Source organism: Wasmannia auropunctata, unplaced genomic scaffold, assembly GCF_000956235.1.
Source record: "Wasmannia auropunctata unplaced genomic scaffold, wasmannia.A_1.0 LD334209.1, whole genome shotgun sequence".
In the NCBI taxonomy this organism is placed as follows: domain Eukaryota; kingdom Metazoa; phylum Arthropoda; class Insecta; order Hymenoptera; family Formicidae; genus Wasmannia; species Wasmannia auropunctata.
The window spans coordinates 50,386-64,279 of record NW_012028681.1 but is presented as its reverse complement, the minus strand read 5'-3'; the positions used below and the strand labels follow the sequence as shown (position 1 = coordinate 64,279).

Genomic DNA, 13,894 nt, shown 5'->3' with positions numbered 1-13,894 from the left:
ACAGAAATCCGTGAGATTCGATGAAATTCATTGAGACTTGCGGTTTAAACACACGGACTTGTAATTTGTGAAAAAAAGATAATTTGTGTTATATTTTCGTTATATTAAGATTATAAGTAATATCTAAACGATATTTGTCGTAATAAAGGTTAACAACATTATTAATGATTTCAAACAGAATTTGTCTCTTTAAATAGATAAAAACTTTTAAAAACAATAACACCGTGCACAAAAATGATTTCAAATAAAGTAAAATAGAAATATAATCCTGCATGCGAAACCTGCAGTTCTCTCTGCAAAAGCAGATCAAATAATTACATATACATATATGCGCACAATTACATATATATATATATATATATATATATATAAAATTATGCATTTGAGCATTGAAGTAACGATTGTAATAATTAATATCGAATGTTGTGAAAGGACAGATTATTTTATAACGGAAATTATTATATGTTCTCGCTCGTTAGAATTTGTATGTTTTAAATTCTAGCTGAAGATGCACCAGGTGTGTTAGAGAGAAATGACGATATATCGAGAATATAAAGAGTGCTACACACGAGTTACACGACCTGGAGTCAACAACGTCAACTTTTAATTTAGGCCGAATTTTTCCTTCGAATCGCGTGTTGCTTCGCACGTACGGCACAGGTCTGCAAGTCGCGCAATAAAAAACTAATATACGAACCTTGTCAGCGCGGCGTATCACTCGGATTGAATCGCGCAGCGTGCATCCTGGTGCATCCACGATCCGCACTGGCCTTTGCGATTCTTGCGAACGAGGGCAAATCTGGCAATTAGATGAGACAACAAGCGCGAAATCGTCTGATTGTGAGCGCACCGCCCTACGCTCGCGCCGCGGCTGTGCGCAGGTCCGCCATGTTGGCCGCCTGGCCCCACCATTGCGCCGGCGCGCTGGTTGTCGCTGCTATGCTGACTACGCGAGTCAGTCAACGATCTGCGGGCGAGTAGCGCGGACGCGTCGCGACTCGCGGTAGAATCTTCCGCAGAGGTGAAGCAGCGATCGGTTGGCAGCGCGGCGCGGATCCGTGAGATTCCTTTCCGCATACGGCGCATACCGTGCGCGTTATCGTTGCTGTGGTCCGCCGCTCCCACTGTTCAGTTTTCCCGTTTCCATCCGTCTCGCTATCGTCGCCCCTCCACCTCCTCGCTTGTAAGTGTCGTCGTCGTCGCCGCCGCCGCCGCTATCATTGTCGTTCGTCGTTCGCCGTTACTGCCGCCGCCACCGCTGCTGCCGTCGTCGCCGGCGTCGTCGTCGTCGTCGTCGTCGTCGTCGTCATCGTCGTCGTCGTTGTTGTCGTCGTCGTTGTCGTTGTCGTCGTCGTCGTCGCCATCGTCATCGTCGCCGTCGCCGTCGTCGTCCCGGTGTTCGAGCAGCGCCGCGGCGGTTCCCCTCTATTGATCGAATTTGACCTGCGAAGTTTCCCCTAGCGCGTGTGTGCAGTATAGTGACGGCCGGTAGTGGCTCTTTCGCGTTCGTGTTTCCGAGTCTGATAGTGCGGTTAAATTAATCGCGAGCAGCCTCGGTATGTCTTTGCCAACGGCTTGCACGCGGTTCAGTGACAATTACGACCTGAAGGAGGAACTCGGCAAGTGAGTACCACAATTTTACATCTTATTCGCATGCCGTACGAGTGAAGTAAACGTGTGAGATACGCTTGCTCCGTTTTCTCAGTCTCTCTCATTCGCGCGTGCTTGCATTCGCACGCTTCGTTCGGTCGCGCTTTTGTCGCCTGATTAGTTATTTTCCTGTCTCCATATTGATAATATTCGCAACGAGAGGACAGCGAGAGAAAGACGAGTTAGAGGAGAGCGGTGGGAGGGGGGAGTTCCGCGGGCGTTCGTGCCGGCGCGACGCGGCGCGGCGCGGCGCGGCGTCTGCAATCGGAGCAGCCTTTTCGACGTTGAACAATTAATCACGCGTCCCAACTCCCAACGCGTTTCCGCGCGAGCAAGTGCGGATATGTGCGATGTGTTGCTCGCGCGATTCTCGGAGCGATCGACATGCCTTGTGAATTACGTCCGTATAGCAGACGACGCGTTGCGCGGTCGGCCATAATTGTTCCTTGTAAATGCGGGGTCTCTTGTTCGTGCTTTTCTCCCTCATCCCCTCTGTCTGAACATTTGCCGTGTTCTCTCATTTCCTTTTTCAGTTCTTCATCCTTCCTCGTCTCCTCGCGAGCTCTCGCTCGTCGCGCGCGCCAGGTCTTTCTTTTCTTTCTCTGTCGCATCCTCCAGCGGGAGACACCCCGTTGCATTTCATCTATATTTAAGCGCCACGGGCCGTCTGCTCGTGTGGCTCAGCCTCTATATATAAAGCGTCGGGGCGCCCGTTTCTCTCCAATGCCTTCCTCTCTCGCGTTACGCGAGAAGCGAAGGTGAGCATCGCGAGCAATGAGCATCGTGACTGTATACGCGCGCGGATCTGTTACCGAATCGATATCGCGTCGTCGCGCCGCTTTTTACCTTCGTTGCTTTACTCCCTCCCCCTTATCCTCCTCCGCGCTCCCACGCATTCTCTCTCTTTTCTCTCTCTCTCACCTTATCATCTTCTTGTCTATCGTTTTCTTCTCTCGCTCTTTCTCCACCACGTTCTACATTCTCCGTTCTTTTCTCCTCCTCTTCGCTTCATCCCTCGTCGCTCTCCTCCACCCTCGTGGCACGAATGACGGCAGGTGGTTGCAGTCTCGCATGCTGTTATCCCTAACAGTTACTACATCCTCCCTCGGCGCCGATCTCATTGCATTTAAACCACTGATTAAAAAATTATGTGCTACTCTTGTAATGTACATATACGAGTATATAGTTAAAATTGTTATTTTTATTAGAAATAAGGGTTAATATATCCGTCAATATATCATAGTTAATAGCTGATGTAATTTAAAATAGCTGATGTGATTAAAATTAAAAATTAGATACGTTTATGTATATGTATGTATATCGTGATAGAATATTATCTCTCTCTCTCTCTCTCTCTCTCTCTCTCTCTCCCTCAAAAATATTTTTTATTCATCTATTTTCTAATAATATCTTTTACATTTGACTTTGATTTATTTGTAAATTAATCTGATACAGGTTAACATTTTCCAGTTGTTTATCTTTATGAACTCTTATCTGTAACTTTAATCGCTAGCGTTTCTCCATACGTTTTATGTAGGGACGAGAAAATCTGGCAGAAATAACGAGGCGTTAAGAAATTGATATTCGAATGCATGCCAATGTATACATATCTGTAGTTTATACTCTTCGACGTTTTAAAGTCACATTTCGGCGTATGCCGATACGCGCAAATATTCTCATGTCTCTTTTTTTTTTATCATCAAAACTCGATACTTTGTATTTGGCTCATGCTTTTTTTTGCAAGAGAGCAATCAGCCATCCTAGTCTTTATTGTATTAGCTCTTTTAACCTCGGTATCTTTTTCATCGAATAACAACTATTTTTAGTACATACATACCCCTACATTACAACAGTAGTTAAGAGAGAATTGCCCTAAATTATCAATGCGAAGTTTCTTTTCGATAGACGTTTAGGATGAAGCGATACTAAGAATTTATATCAAGTGTATAAGAGTCGAGTCGATTCGATTTCATAATATTAATTTTGCATAATTTATAAGGTTTATTTTAAATATAAAACCTTTATAACTAACGTAAATTCGAGACTTTATTTTACAGATTCATATAAAATACGATACATAAACATGATTTCGAATCATGTATATTCGCTTTTCACTTTATTTTTTAATAACAAATAACACATGCAATGTGCGAAAAAATTGTTTCAGTCTCTGTTAGATATCTCTCTCTCTCTCTCTCTCTCTCTCTCTCTCTCTCGCTCGTCATCTCTTTTACTTTACGTGACAATATTATTTTGTATACGTATTGCAAACTTATCACACCAAACTCGAAAGTAATGATTCAAGTGGTAAATGCTTTAAAATTTTAAAACCAACTTTTTGCTGAACATCGAATTAACTGACAATGAGTAGTAGAAATCGTAGTAGTAGGAATAAAAATTACGGCAGTAATTGCAAAGATAATAAAGAGAAAAAATTCATTTAGAGAAATGTCAATAGTATGATGTGATTCTATATATTATATAATTCATGCTGATTTCATCTAGATATTTTTCTCATTATCAATAAATATTTTATGATTAAACGTGCGATATAGTAAAGTTAATACTTAATTGTTTATAAATGTGTGTAATACATGAAAAAATTTCCACCTTCTTATCTCCACCTTTTAATTTGTGTCTGTGTGGAGTTGGATTTTTTAATATTCAGTGATGTTTTGAAAACTTATCAATTTTTAAATTAATTGGAATTGCGAGAGTATAACTGACATTTTCCTAAAACGATTTTTCGATCACACTTTTCGATGCCATTATTTAGATAACAGTTTCTTCGCATTTCCCGCATGGCAATCATCATGTCATATTCCTGCATGCATCACTTTCTCAATTTCAATCGAAGCATCGTAGATTTGTAATCAGCGCCAGTGATCGTTTTGGAATATTCACCGCGATACGAGAATGTAAAAGCGTAAAATTCTAATGCGTTCGTGTAGATACACGCGTGTTTGTATGCGCGTAATGTATTCACATAGAGCCAATTCAATGAAGCTTTGAAACAGAAAAAAGGAGCCTTATGAAAAAAAATTATGTTTACATATGTGTCACGTGTGTTAATTATTTCTATTACGGAATTATTTTGTACTTTATAAAAGTACGGTATTCCGCAACAACAAAAAAATGTAAACTGAAATCAATCTTTATTATACTTCTGAATATTATAATATTATTTCCAACATAATTAGCATTACATTTCTTAAACTTGCTGAGCTTAGATTTCAGGTGATTCTAGACTATCACACTCGTATGATGACTATTATGTATATTGTATTTTTTAATTGACGCGTGTCAAGTTGGACCCACTGATTAATTGTAATTTGCACAAATGAGCGTGATCAAATGAATAACTTGCTTCAATGACGGTGAGGGAAACTGTGAAGGCTGGTACTAGCGACGCCTTTTGAACGCACATTGAAGCAAATTGTTCATACGTGTTTGTTCACGTTCGCTTGCTTGGTCCGGATTCGGTTTTACGTACATATGCAGCACACGTTTAATACACGCGCGAGACACACGTGCGTCACGCGTATTAAGGTACGAGATATGTATTCGTGTGCGTACATTCGTGGCACGGTATAATCAAAACATTTCCCTCGCCTTTTGCATCCGTTGAATAATTCACAAACGCGCAAAGCCCTTGGTATCTCGTCGCGTGAGAGCGCCGCGCGGCAACAGTGAGAACGGCGACTGATCGTTTCTTACCGATTATTGATTTTTCTGCGTGACGCGAGAATATATGATTGGTAATCGTCGGGTGTAATCGATTGATACGAGATGATTTTAATCCTCGAGACGATTTTTTTACTTTTCCAAGTACCGAAATATCGATAACAGTTCTTATAACGATAACAATAACGTGCTCTTTTCCGCATAAATTCCCATTTTCATTGGCATAATATATTAGGTATATATATTGGCCGAAACGATTTTCGATTATTATTTCTGATTAGAAAATGTAGACACCTGATTTGCAAAAATTGCACTTAAAAACGAAGATACTGACAATCGATATTGTTTTTCATCAATTTGAAAAGAGTATAGAAGAGCAGATAGCAAAATGACGAAAAACGTGAAATGCTGAACATTTGTCGACATTTACTATTCGAGTAGACAAGGAATTTTTTTGCTTAAAATTGATAACGCGAGAAATGTGGCGTGCATATGCAACGAGTCGAATATATGACTTTAATATCGGATTCGTATAAACTAAATTACATGAAATTAGATATATATATATATATATATAGATATATATATAGATATATAGATATATATATATATATATATATATATGGTGTATTTCGCTCTGTTCTAACGATCCCAAATAATAATACGCGGAAGTAATGTCCATCGAATTCCGCGGCTACTCGAAGCTGCGGCTAATCCCGTAAATGGAGGAGGCGCCACGGAATCTTATTTGTTTGGTGCAAAATATCTTTACGCTGTGTTTTCACGTGTACCATGCTAATTATGAATATATAATTTACGTAATCTTCTAAGGTGCACAACCTCATTGGCACAGAGTGATATAAAGTTATGCGCATCCGTGTCCACGTATTCCGTCCGCGCCGCGCGCCGCGTCGTGCCGGTTCGATCCTCGGATCTTCGACGTAGGGTGCGAAAAGCCGCTTACAGCCAAACCGATCCGAATGTTGGTTTTGGCAGCGAGTGGCGCTGACATTAAGACTGTGGGTAAATATTGGCTCTATCGAAAACTACGGAGGAAAATGCCAATTCCCGTCGTTCGAAGTAGCGCCATAGACGTTTGCGGCGCCGGCGACCATTTACTTGCTTCCAAGACTCATCGCACCGTGTGTATATATTTTTCCCGTCGCGAAGATCACACACGAGATGGATTATTAATTCCTCTTTCTCCCCTCTCTCCCATATATTGCTATTCTTTTAATCTTAATCTTTGCATGTTTCTGAATGAGTATTTCAATGTCAATTCTTAATGAATTCGATGATATCTTATTACAGTCGATTAAATGTGTGGGAATTAATATAATTTTATTACAGACAGCTGTATATCTAATCTTGTTTAATAAAAGTAATGGGGAATATAAAAATTACGATATGTCTTATTGATAATATATGGGAAAAGGATAAATTTGGCGTTTAGTTGAATGCCAAAAGTTAATGCCAATAAACATGCAAAGTTGGGGATACAAAAATACCGATCATTTTTTACAATCATGTTCAGAATATACTTTTTCATTCTTTAGTATTTATCTAGCTATATTCTTTTTGTTTTTAAAGACCCACGTGTAATTACATTTGATGTGGACTCTGCGTATACGTGCAGAACCTGGCGCGACCTTTTTCCCTTTGCCTTTTTCGAGTTCTCTTTTCTTTTTATTGGTAGTTTTCTAGGAAATATTCGTTTTCGCATGTATTTTAAAATTTTGTCTCGATAAACATTTTCTCGCGTTTATTTTGCGTTTGCCACGCAGTATATCATATTTTTACTCTTCCTTCCTTTCAGAAATCGCGAAAATTATGCCGTAAAGCGAAAGGGCTTGAAATCATGTTGAGAATAAAAATGTCGTTTTTAAAAATGATAAACGCCAAATCGTGTCTATAATGAGCCTCGTTATTTTTACGTTTCGTTCGCTTGGGAAATCTCTGAGATTGTTGGCGAATATATAAAATGTATAAAACGATTGGATCGACCCGTTGTAAATTTTTGATCGATGAAACAATCGTCATTACTTGATGCAAAATTTTCAATATATATAAACTTGGCTTTGCAACTAATCACTTTAGAACTTTGGAAATTCTGTTAAATTCTGTTATTTTTTATATGTGTATATAAATATAATTTTATATAAATATTAAATAAAACATTAAAGAGGGGAAAAAACGCGACATTTATCTCTTTTGGTTAAAACTCAGAGATTTTTTATAAGTATTGATCGGAACGCGCGGATCTATTACATGTATTTTAATTTCAAGGAATTTAAAATACACTTACGAATTTGGGATATATGACGCCGAAAGAGAAGGAAATGAAGAAACAAATTTTTGGGTCGAACCAGCTTAGAAAACAGAACAAGCCAATTAACCACAATTCGTTTTCTTTTACGAGATAAGACGGCGGAGGAAGCAAATTGCGTTCGGTTGTCTTGTCTTTGATGCACGGGGACGGTGGCAACGGTAATAAAGGAGTAATAAACTCGCTTTCGATGACTTGTAGCTCGTTGATATCGATTTATCCAGACGATTCGGTCGCGACCTTGTGCGACCGAACTATGACGATTGGGACGGCGACGGCGGCGACGACGACGAAGAAGACGGTGGGAACAAATGGAAGAGCATGTGTTAGATGGTGCGATGGAATGAAGATTTATTTGCTTCGGCGTCTTTTTGCGTGCTTTGCCGTTTATTTATTTATTCTGTCAGCGTGGCTTTTATACGGTCGTGGGAACGTTTGCGTTGATATAATGAATTTTTGTAGGCTTTTGTAGATTGCGATTTCCAATTGCGTGAACAAGGCTTGCAATGGTTGCGAACGAGGACAGCCGTAATCCTTGTAATTTACATTGCCATCACTATTTTGCTTAATGGAAAATAAAAATAATTTTAGTTTATCATCTAAGAGACAAAGAGAGGGTGCATTGCCTATTAAAATTGAGCCTTTATAATGAACATATACATTCTGCAATGGACTGGAATGTAGTGTGGATATCGTTATTTCAAGATTAGGTTGAGTTTAAATTTTACCAAAGTCGTACTCACCTGATGCTCTGTTTATCGTATTTGTATACACACATTGCAGTACCAATTCTTGTCTGGCGAATTTACCTATAATTTGTAATATCTGCCATTACATATTCTTTCATCAAATCTAAAATTCAAGTTGTAGAAAAGCGCAAAATCCATTCAGTTCGCAGTTTAATGACAATTATGATTTCATTACATTTTTAATTTAATATGATTCGAAGTTATTAATGCTCCGAAATAAAAATCGATCAGCATAATTCGCTAAGAAATGTGTCTGTAAAAATGAGGCCAGATACCATATACTTAATTTACTCCGATAATTCAGAAGATCTTTTTCTTGTTCGATTGCCGTGACGCGACGGCGCTGACACCACGATGCTGGCCAGCCGGTACGGTAACGCCGCAGGATCGATCTTGCGGGTGAGAGAGTTCGCGTAATGCCGGCCGGAAACTCGATTCGGGTGAACCGAGCGTACGTACGTAATCGCGCTGCTAGGAGAGGAAGTGAGGCAGGATGGAGAGAACTTGATTCGGTCGATTCGAACGACAGCATGAGAGAGAGAAAGAGAGAGAGGGGAGGGGGGAGAGGTGGAGGAGAGGTGGAGACGGAGACCTCGATATTCGGTGTTGGTCGTGCATTTAACGAGATTTCGCGGCCGTTGACCGAACATCGTTGACCATATAGCCGCTACGGCCGACGATTAATTAACAGTGCCGGTTAATGCCTCGCAATTATGTATTATGCGCCGGAATGCGCACTTATGCGCCCTGCACTTTGGTTCGCTATTAAGCAAATGACCGGCTGTGGCGAATTGCAGTGTGCAACTTGGGCTCTTTCCGCATTTTCCCTTCGTGTTGAACCCTGGAAATTAAGCATTTGGCAAGCTGATCGCGCACCAATGTGATTCCCTCTAAAACTGGAACTTGGAGACATGACATGTTGATCTGTTTTGAACGTGCAAATATTTCGATTGATTATGACTCATTGCTGTAAATAGGTCGAATTATTTAAATTCTACATGGTCACTCTGTAGGTTACGAATATTTACAAGAGACGGCTTTTACACTCACAATCAGTATAGAGAATCGTTTAAACTTTAGCGGCGCGAGCTACAAGCGAACACGTAACTTATAGTCAAACTTTACAGGAAGTTGTTTAATATAATAATGCATTACACATGCAAAGAGTTATCTTAATAGAATGATTCATTATAAGAAGATATCTTTCTCTAAAACATTTGGTATGATTTATTATATTCAAGATAAGTTTTCGCAAAGTCTCGCAATTAAGTTTAATTCGTTGGAGAATTAAAATAACAATATTGTTAATTCGATGAACATTGTGGGATATTTGATTTATTCACAGAATATGAAATCAAATCGATTGGCGAATCACGGTGATTGACTTGACTGATTGCGAGAAGATGTAGCCTCTTAATTTCTGCTTACATCGCAGTTGGTCGCAGAGCATTTGGAAATTGTTCATTTTTAGCGTGTCACTTTTTGTAGTAAGGGGCGAGGACGAGGAGGGGACCTATACTTGGACAATATTTCCTTATCCTTGCCACGTCTTCCAGTTGGAACCATTAGGACTCGGCCGTATTCGCGTCGACTCGGCTCGTACTCGGTTGGGAGGGCAGTCCTCCACGTGTCTTTCCTAGAGATATTTCTAACGCAGCAGGTACGATCGATAACTCGACGCTCTTTCGTGCGGCGGTGGGTGTGTTTCTCGCACACAGACACATACACACGCGCGCGCGCAACAATACAATGCGTATAAAATAAATGCGCAATGACACATGGAATTATTGCATGTTTTGCACGGTAAATACGTAGTATTATAACCTCGTAAACGCAAGGAAGGAGATATCGATTAATAGGTTAACGTATTAACGCGTCATGACGAAGGAGGTCGATGTAAACGTGCTCCAGTTTGCTTGATATTATACTTAGGCTGGTTTGCGCAAATTAATTCCGCGAATTCTGCTCCGATAGTTGTCATCTTTCCGAAATAAAACTCTTTCGTTATTATCATTCTAATTATTGTTATTCTAATAACTTTGATAAACGATTTAAAATTTATATTTTAAAAAATATGTATTTTAATACATACTGAGAAATTATTATGTAATTATCTTCTGCACCAAGTAATCTTCTATATCATATACATCACTTTATGATGCTATATGTATAAACATTTGTGAATAATTAGTACGCGATAAGTAATCTAACATATACTTTGCATCTGCGGACAGTGATTCACTGGTCCTTTTAATTTATTATATTTAATGTAATAATATTGCCCGATAATAATAGAATGTTTCCTGCGTAATGTCAGGTATGCACATTTTCGTGGAGATGCAGCTATATACTTGCGAGCAAAAGGGCCGGCTGCATTCTTTTTCTCATTTTCATAATTTTGTCCAGCTCTAGCTATAAATATAAAGTGCATTAGCATGATATTCTAGCCGCGCTATTATCGTGACTTATTTTAGTGCACAGAGTTCAAGGAACCGGGGGAGATCTATGTTAATTATTTCTTATTTTGATATTAGTGCGATCGATGTGCGTGTATAGTCTTCTTATATGAACATCTACATATAAGATTATTCGCTTATTAAAATCTTATGAGATATTTCCAAAGTATAAGAATTTTGAAAATAAATATAATAATATAATAGCAGATAGCTGTATAAATATTTGATGTAAATAATTATTTTAACAAATTAATGCGTGTAATGTACAAACGTTATGATATATTTTGATCTAAAACTTCAAGATTTTATTTTACAAAATTTTATAGAAATTAATTTGAGAATTGTTGCTTATTTCTCGTTTCTCGACTTGCAGATTAATATACCTATGTAGATAGTAAATGTATAGATACAGTTGTAGTATAGATACAGTTAAATATGTTAAAAACTGATAATTGACTTTTTGTTATTGTTATTTCGAATCATCTAAATGGCTACACATGTTTATAAACGAGCAATTTATACACGATAGTTTTTATACACGTTAAGAAGGGGTCACGAGAAATCTATTTATTAGCATTTCTCTTGCGTTCTTTTCGCCCCTTTTCCGGGGTACCCTCCTCCTTGTGCGGCGGTGTTGCTAATAATAGCAAGCGGCACAGGACGAAAATAGGCCCTGCAGAACTATGCAACACGCGGCTCGGGAATTTCATCGTCTGCTGACCTCACACGGCTGTTTCCCCCATCCTAATGAGACCGTGCCGCTCCGCAAAGACATACATTGAGTTGTTCTGTCGTTTCAACGCGTTTCTATTATTCTATAAAATTTACCTAGCGACAACTATTTATCGTGATGACTGAATAAACTAGGAATGTGAATGTAATGATATCGGCAATAGCAAGTTATGGTTTGTTAAACGATCACGTATCTCTCTCATCTGCTTCAAATCTTGGATCTTTAAATTTGTTCGTTTACTAATCCGAATCTTGAATCAGTATGATAAAGCTCTAAACCAATTTTTTATTGATTACTTTTCTATAAACGTATGTAAATTCAGGATTTTTTTAAACGAATTTTAATTAAATATATAATAATTTTAAGGTTCTGTTTATCAAGTTTATCAAGTGATGTAGCATAGTTTTTAATTATTGTTTCACCTTTACAAACTATCACGATTTGTTTTTTTTTATTCTCTTATTGTTTTATTAGATAACTAAATCTATTAAGGATGTATAGTACGTACAATAGTAACAAAAAGTTAAAGGAATTTGATTTTGACGAATATGCTCTTCTCATATAGTTTGAGTAATAAGGATTGTGCAGAATCTTATCATTTATTCAGAACTAGAGCACAGAAATGCTTCTGTTGCTTTTTTTTTGAGAACAATTTTTTGCTACTATTGTACGTACTATACATCCTTAATGGTCAATAAACAATTAAAATTGGCGGTGTTTGAACACATTTATTCAGCAGAACAATTTATCATGACAAGCGTGGGATATTTCGTCATATCGATTATCGCGTATTCAAAAGATGGCTGGCGAAAGTACTATCAATGATCATAATCGGTGCTCGTCTAGCGTCACGCGTATTATTTCCACTGCATTTGAGACGGATTGTTTATATGTATATATAGAAGTTTTGATGCGAATTTATAGGAGCTGCGGCAACTGTCGATTATGCAGATCGATCTCGGTGAAGTGGAAATTTGCTTTCTCTCTCTCTCTCTCTCTCTCTCTCTCTCTCTCTCTCTTTCTCTCTCTCATTGACACATATGATTAATGATGACGTTTTTATCCACGGAAATACCGATGAAATCTTGGAAAACTTGAATCAAGTCGTGCTAACGTCATTTACAATTTGATTAATTTTGTCTTATTACGATACACATTACGTGTTACAAAAACAAAAATATCCTAAATTTTATTTAAAATTTATATTTTTTTTGCATTCTGTTAGGGTAGTTAAAATTCTTTAGAATAGCTTTATCTCATTAGCCTTACTTAATGTTAGCGTCTTACCTCTAATACACTCGTGGCATACTGTTTGAATTTAATTAATTTTAATTGAGCAAGCTTGAAATTTTTTCTATTATTACTCATAGAGTAAAAATCTTTGTATGTGTGTATCAATTTTTCATATCAATATCTTCTAATGGGTACCTTCGTATTCCATGCATATACACTTGCACACGTTGTTTTATTAGTCGTTTATTTTTTATTAGCACGATTTGTTCGGCAAATTAATCAAAACGATCAAAATCAACTAGTTAATTTTACATCGAAGAGATATCAAGTAATTCCATTGAGTCGTTTCGATATTCCGGTATTGCCTCTATCTCACGAATATTATTTCTGGGGCCTCGGATCGAAGGCGCACTTATTTTCAGACATGGTGGGCCGCGAACGGGCATTTATTTCAAAGCCACTTCTTTTAATCTCTCAATTGCGGAACATCTATTCGCCACTAGAGTCGATGCGTAGCGATATTATACAACGATGGTCGCACGTAAATGCGAATTCATACAGTTTCTATTTGTAGGAATCTGATGTTGAAAGAATCCACCGTCATGTGTGAATATTATGAAACGTAGATGAAATGTAGTAACTCAACGATCGCAAACGAAGTATTGTTTTAACATGCCAATCGTTTTCTTTTCTTAAAAACGCTCTGATATGTTAGAACAATTAAATCTTGGATAAAAAGAACATTACACTGTTAAATATATAGTGTCAAATTTAACCCAATTTGAGTCGCCACTGCTTCTACTTAATACACCGTTATTTTTAATTAAAACAATGGAGTTAAACAGTTCAAATTTAACCTAAATTTGAGTTAAATTTGAACTGTTTCAAACTGTTTAACTCCATTGTTTTAATTAAAAATAACGATATATTGAGTAAGAGTAGTGGCGACTCAAATTTAACTAAAATTTGACGCTATAGATTTAACAATGTAGTTAATATATCTTAATGTATGTTTTATTTTAAGGTAATAAACAAAAAATTATTCTTCAACTCGAGAAATTAA

At 37.9% G+C, this 13,894-nt stretch overlaps 1 protein-coding gene across 1 annotated transcript in view; it reads left to right on the top strand.

The window, feature by feature from the left end:
• The first annotated feature begins 1,327 nt into the window (after positions 1-1,327).
• The window catches only part of LOC105459083 (calcium/calmodulin-dependent protein kinase type II alpha chain), a 62,847-nt gene continuing 50,280 nt past the window's right edge, over positions 1,328-13,894 (top strand). The window contains exon 1 of the mRNA XM_011704776.1: positions 1,328-1,623. Within this exon, the coding sequence (XP_011703078.1) occupies positions 1,559-1,623 (65 nt within the window). The 5' untranslated portion in view covers positions 1,328-1,558. The remainder of the gene's footprint in view (positions 1,624-13,894) is intronic.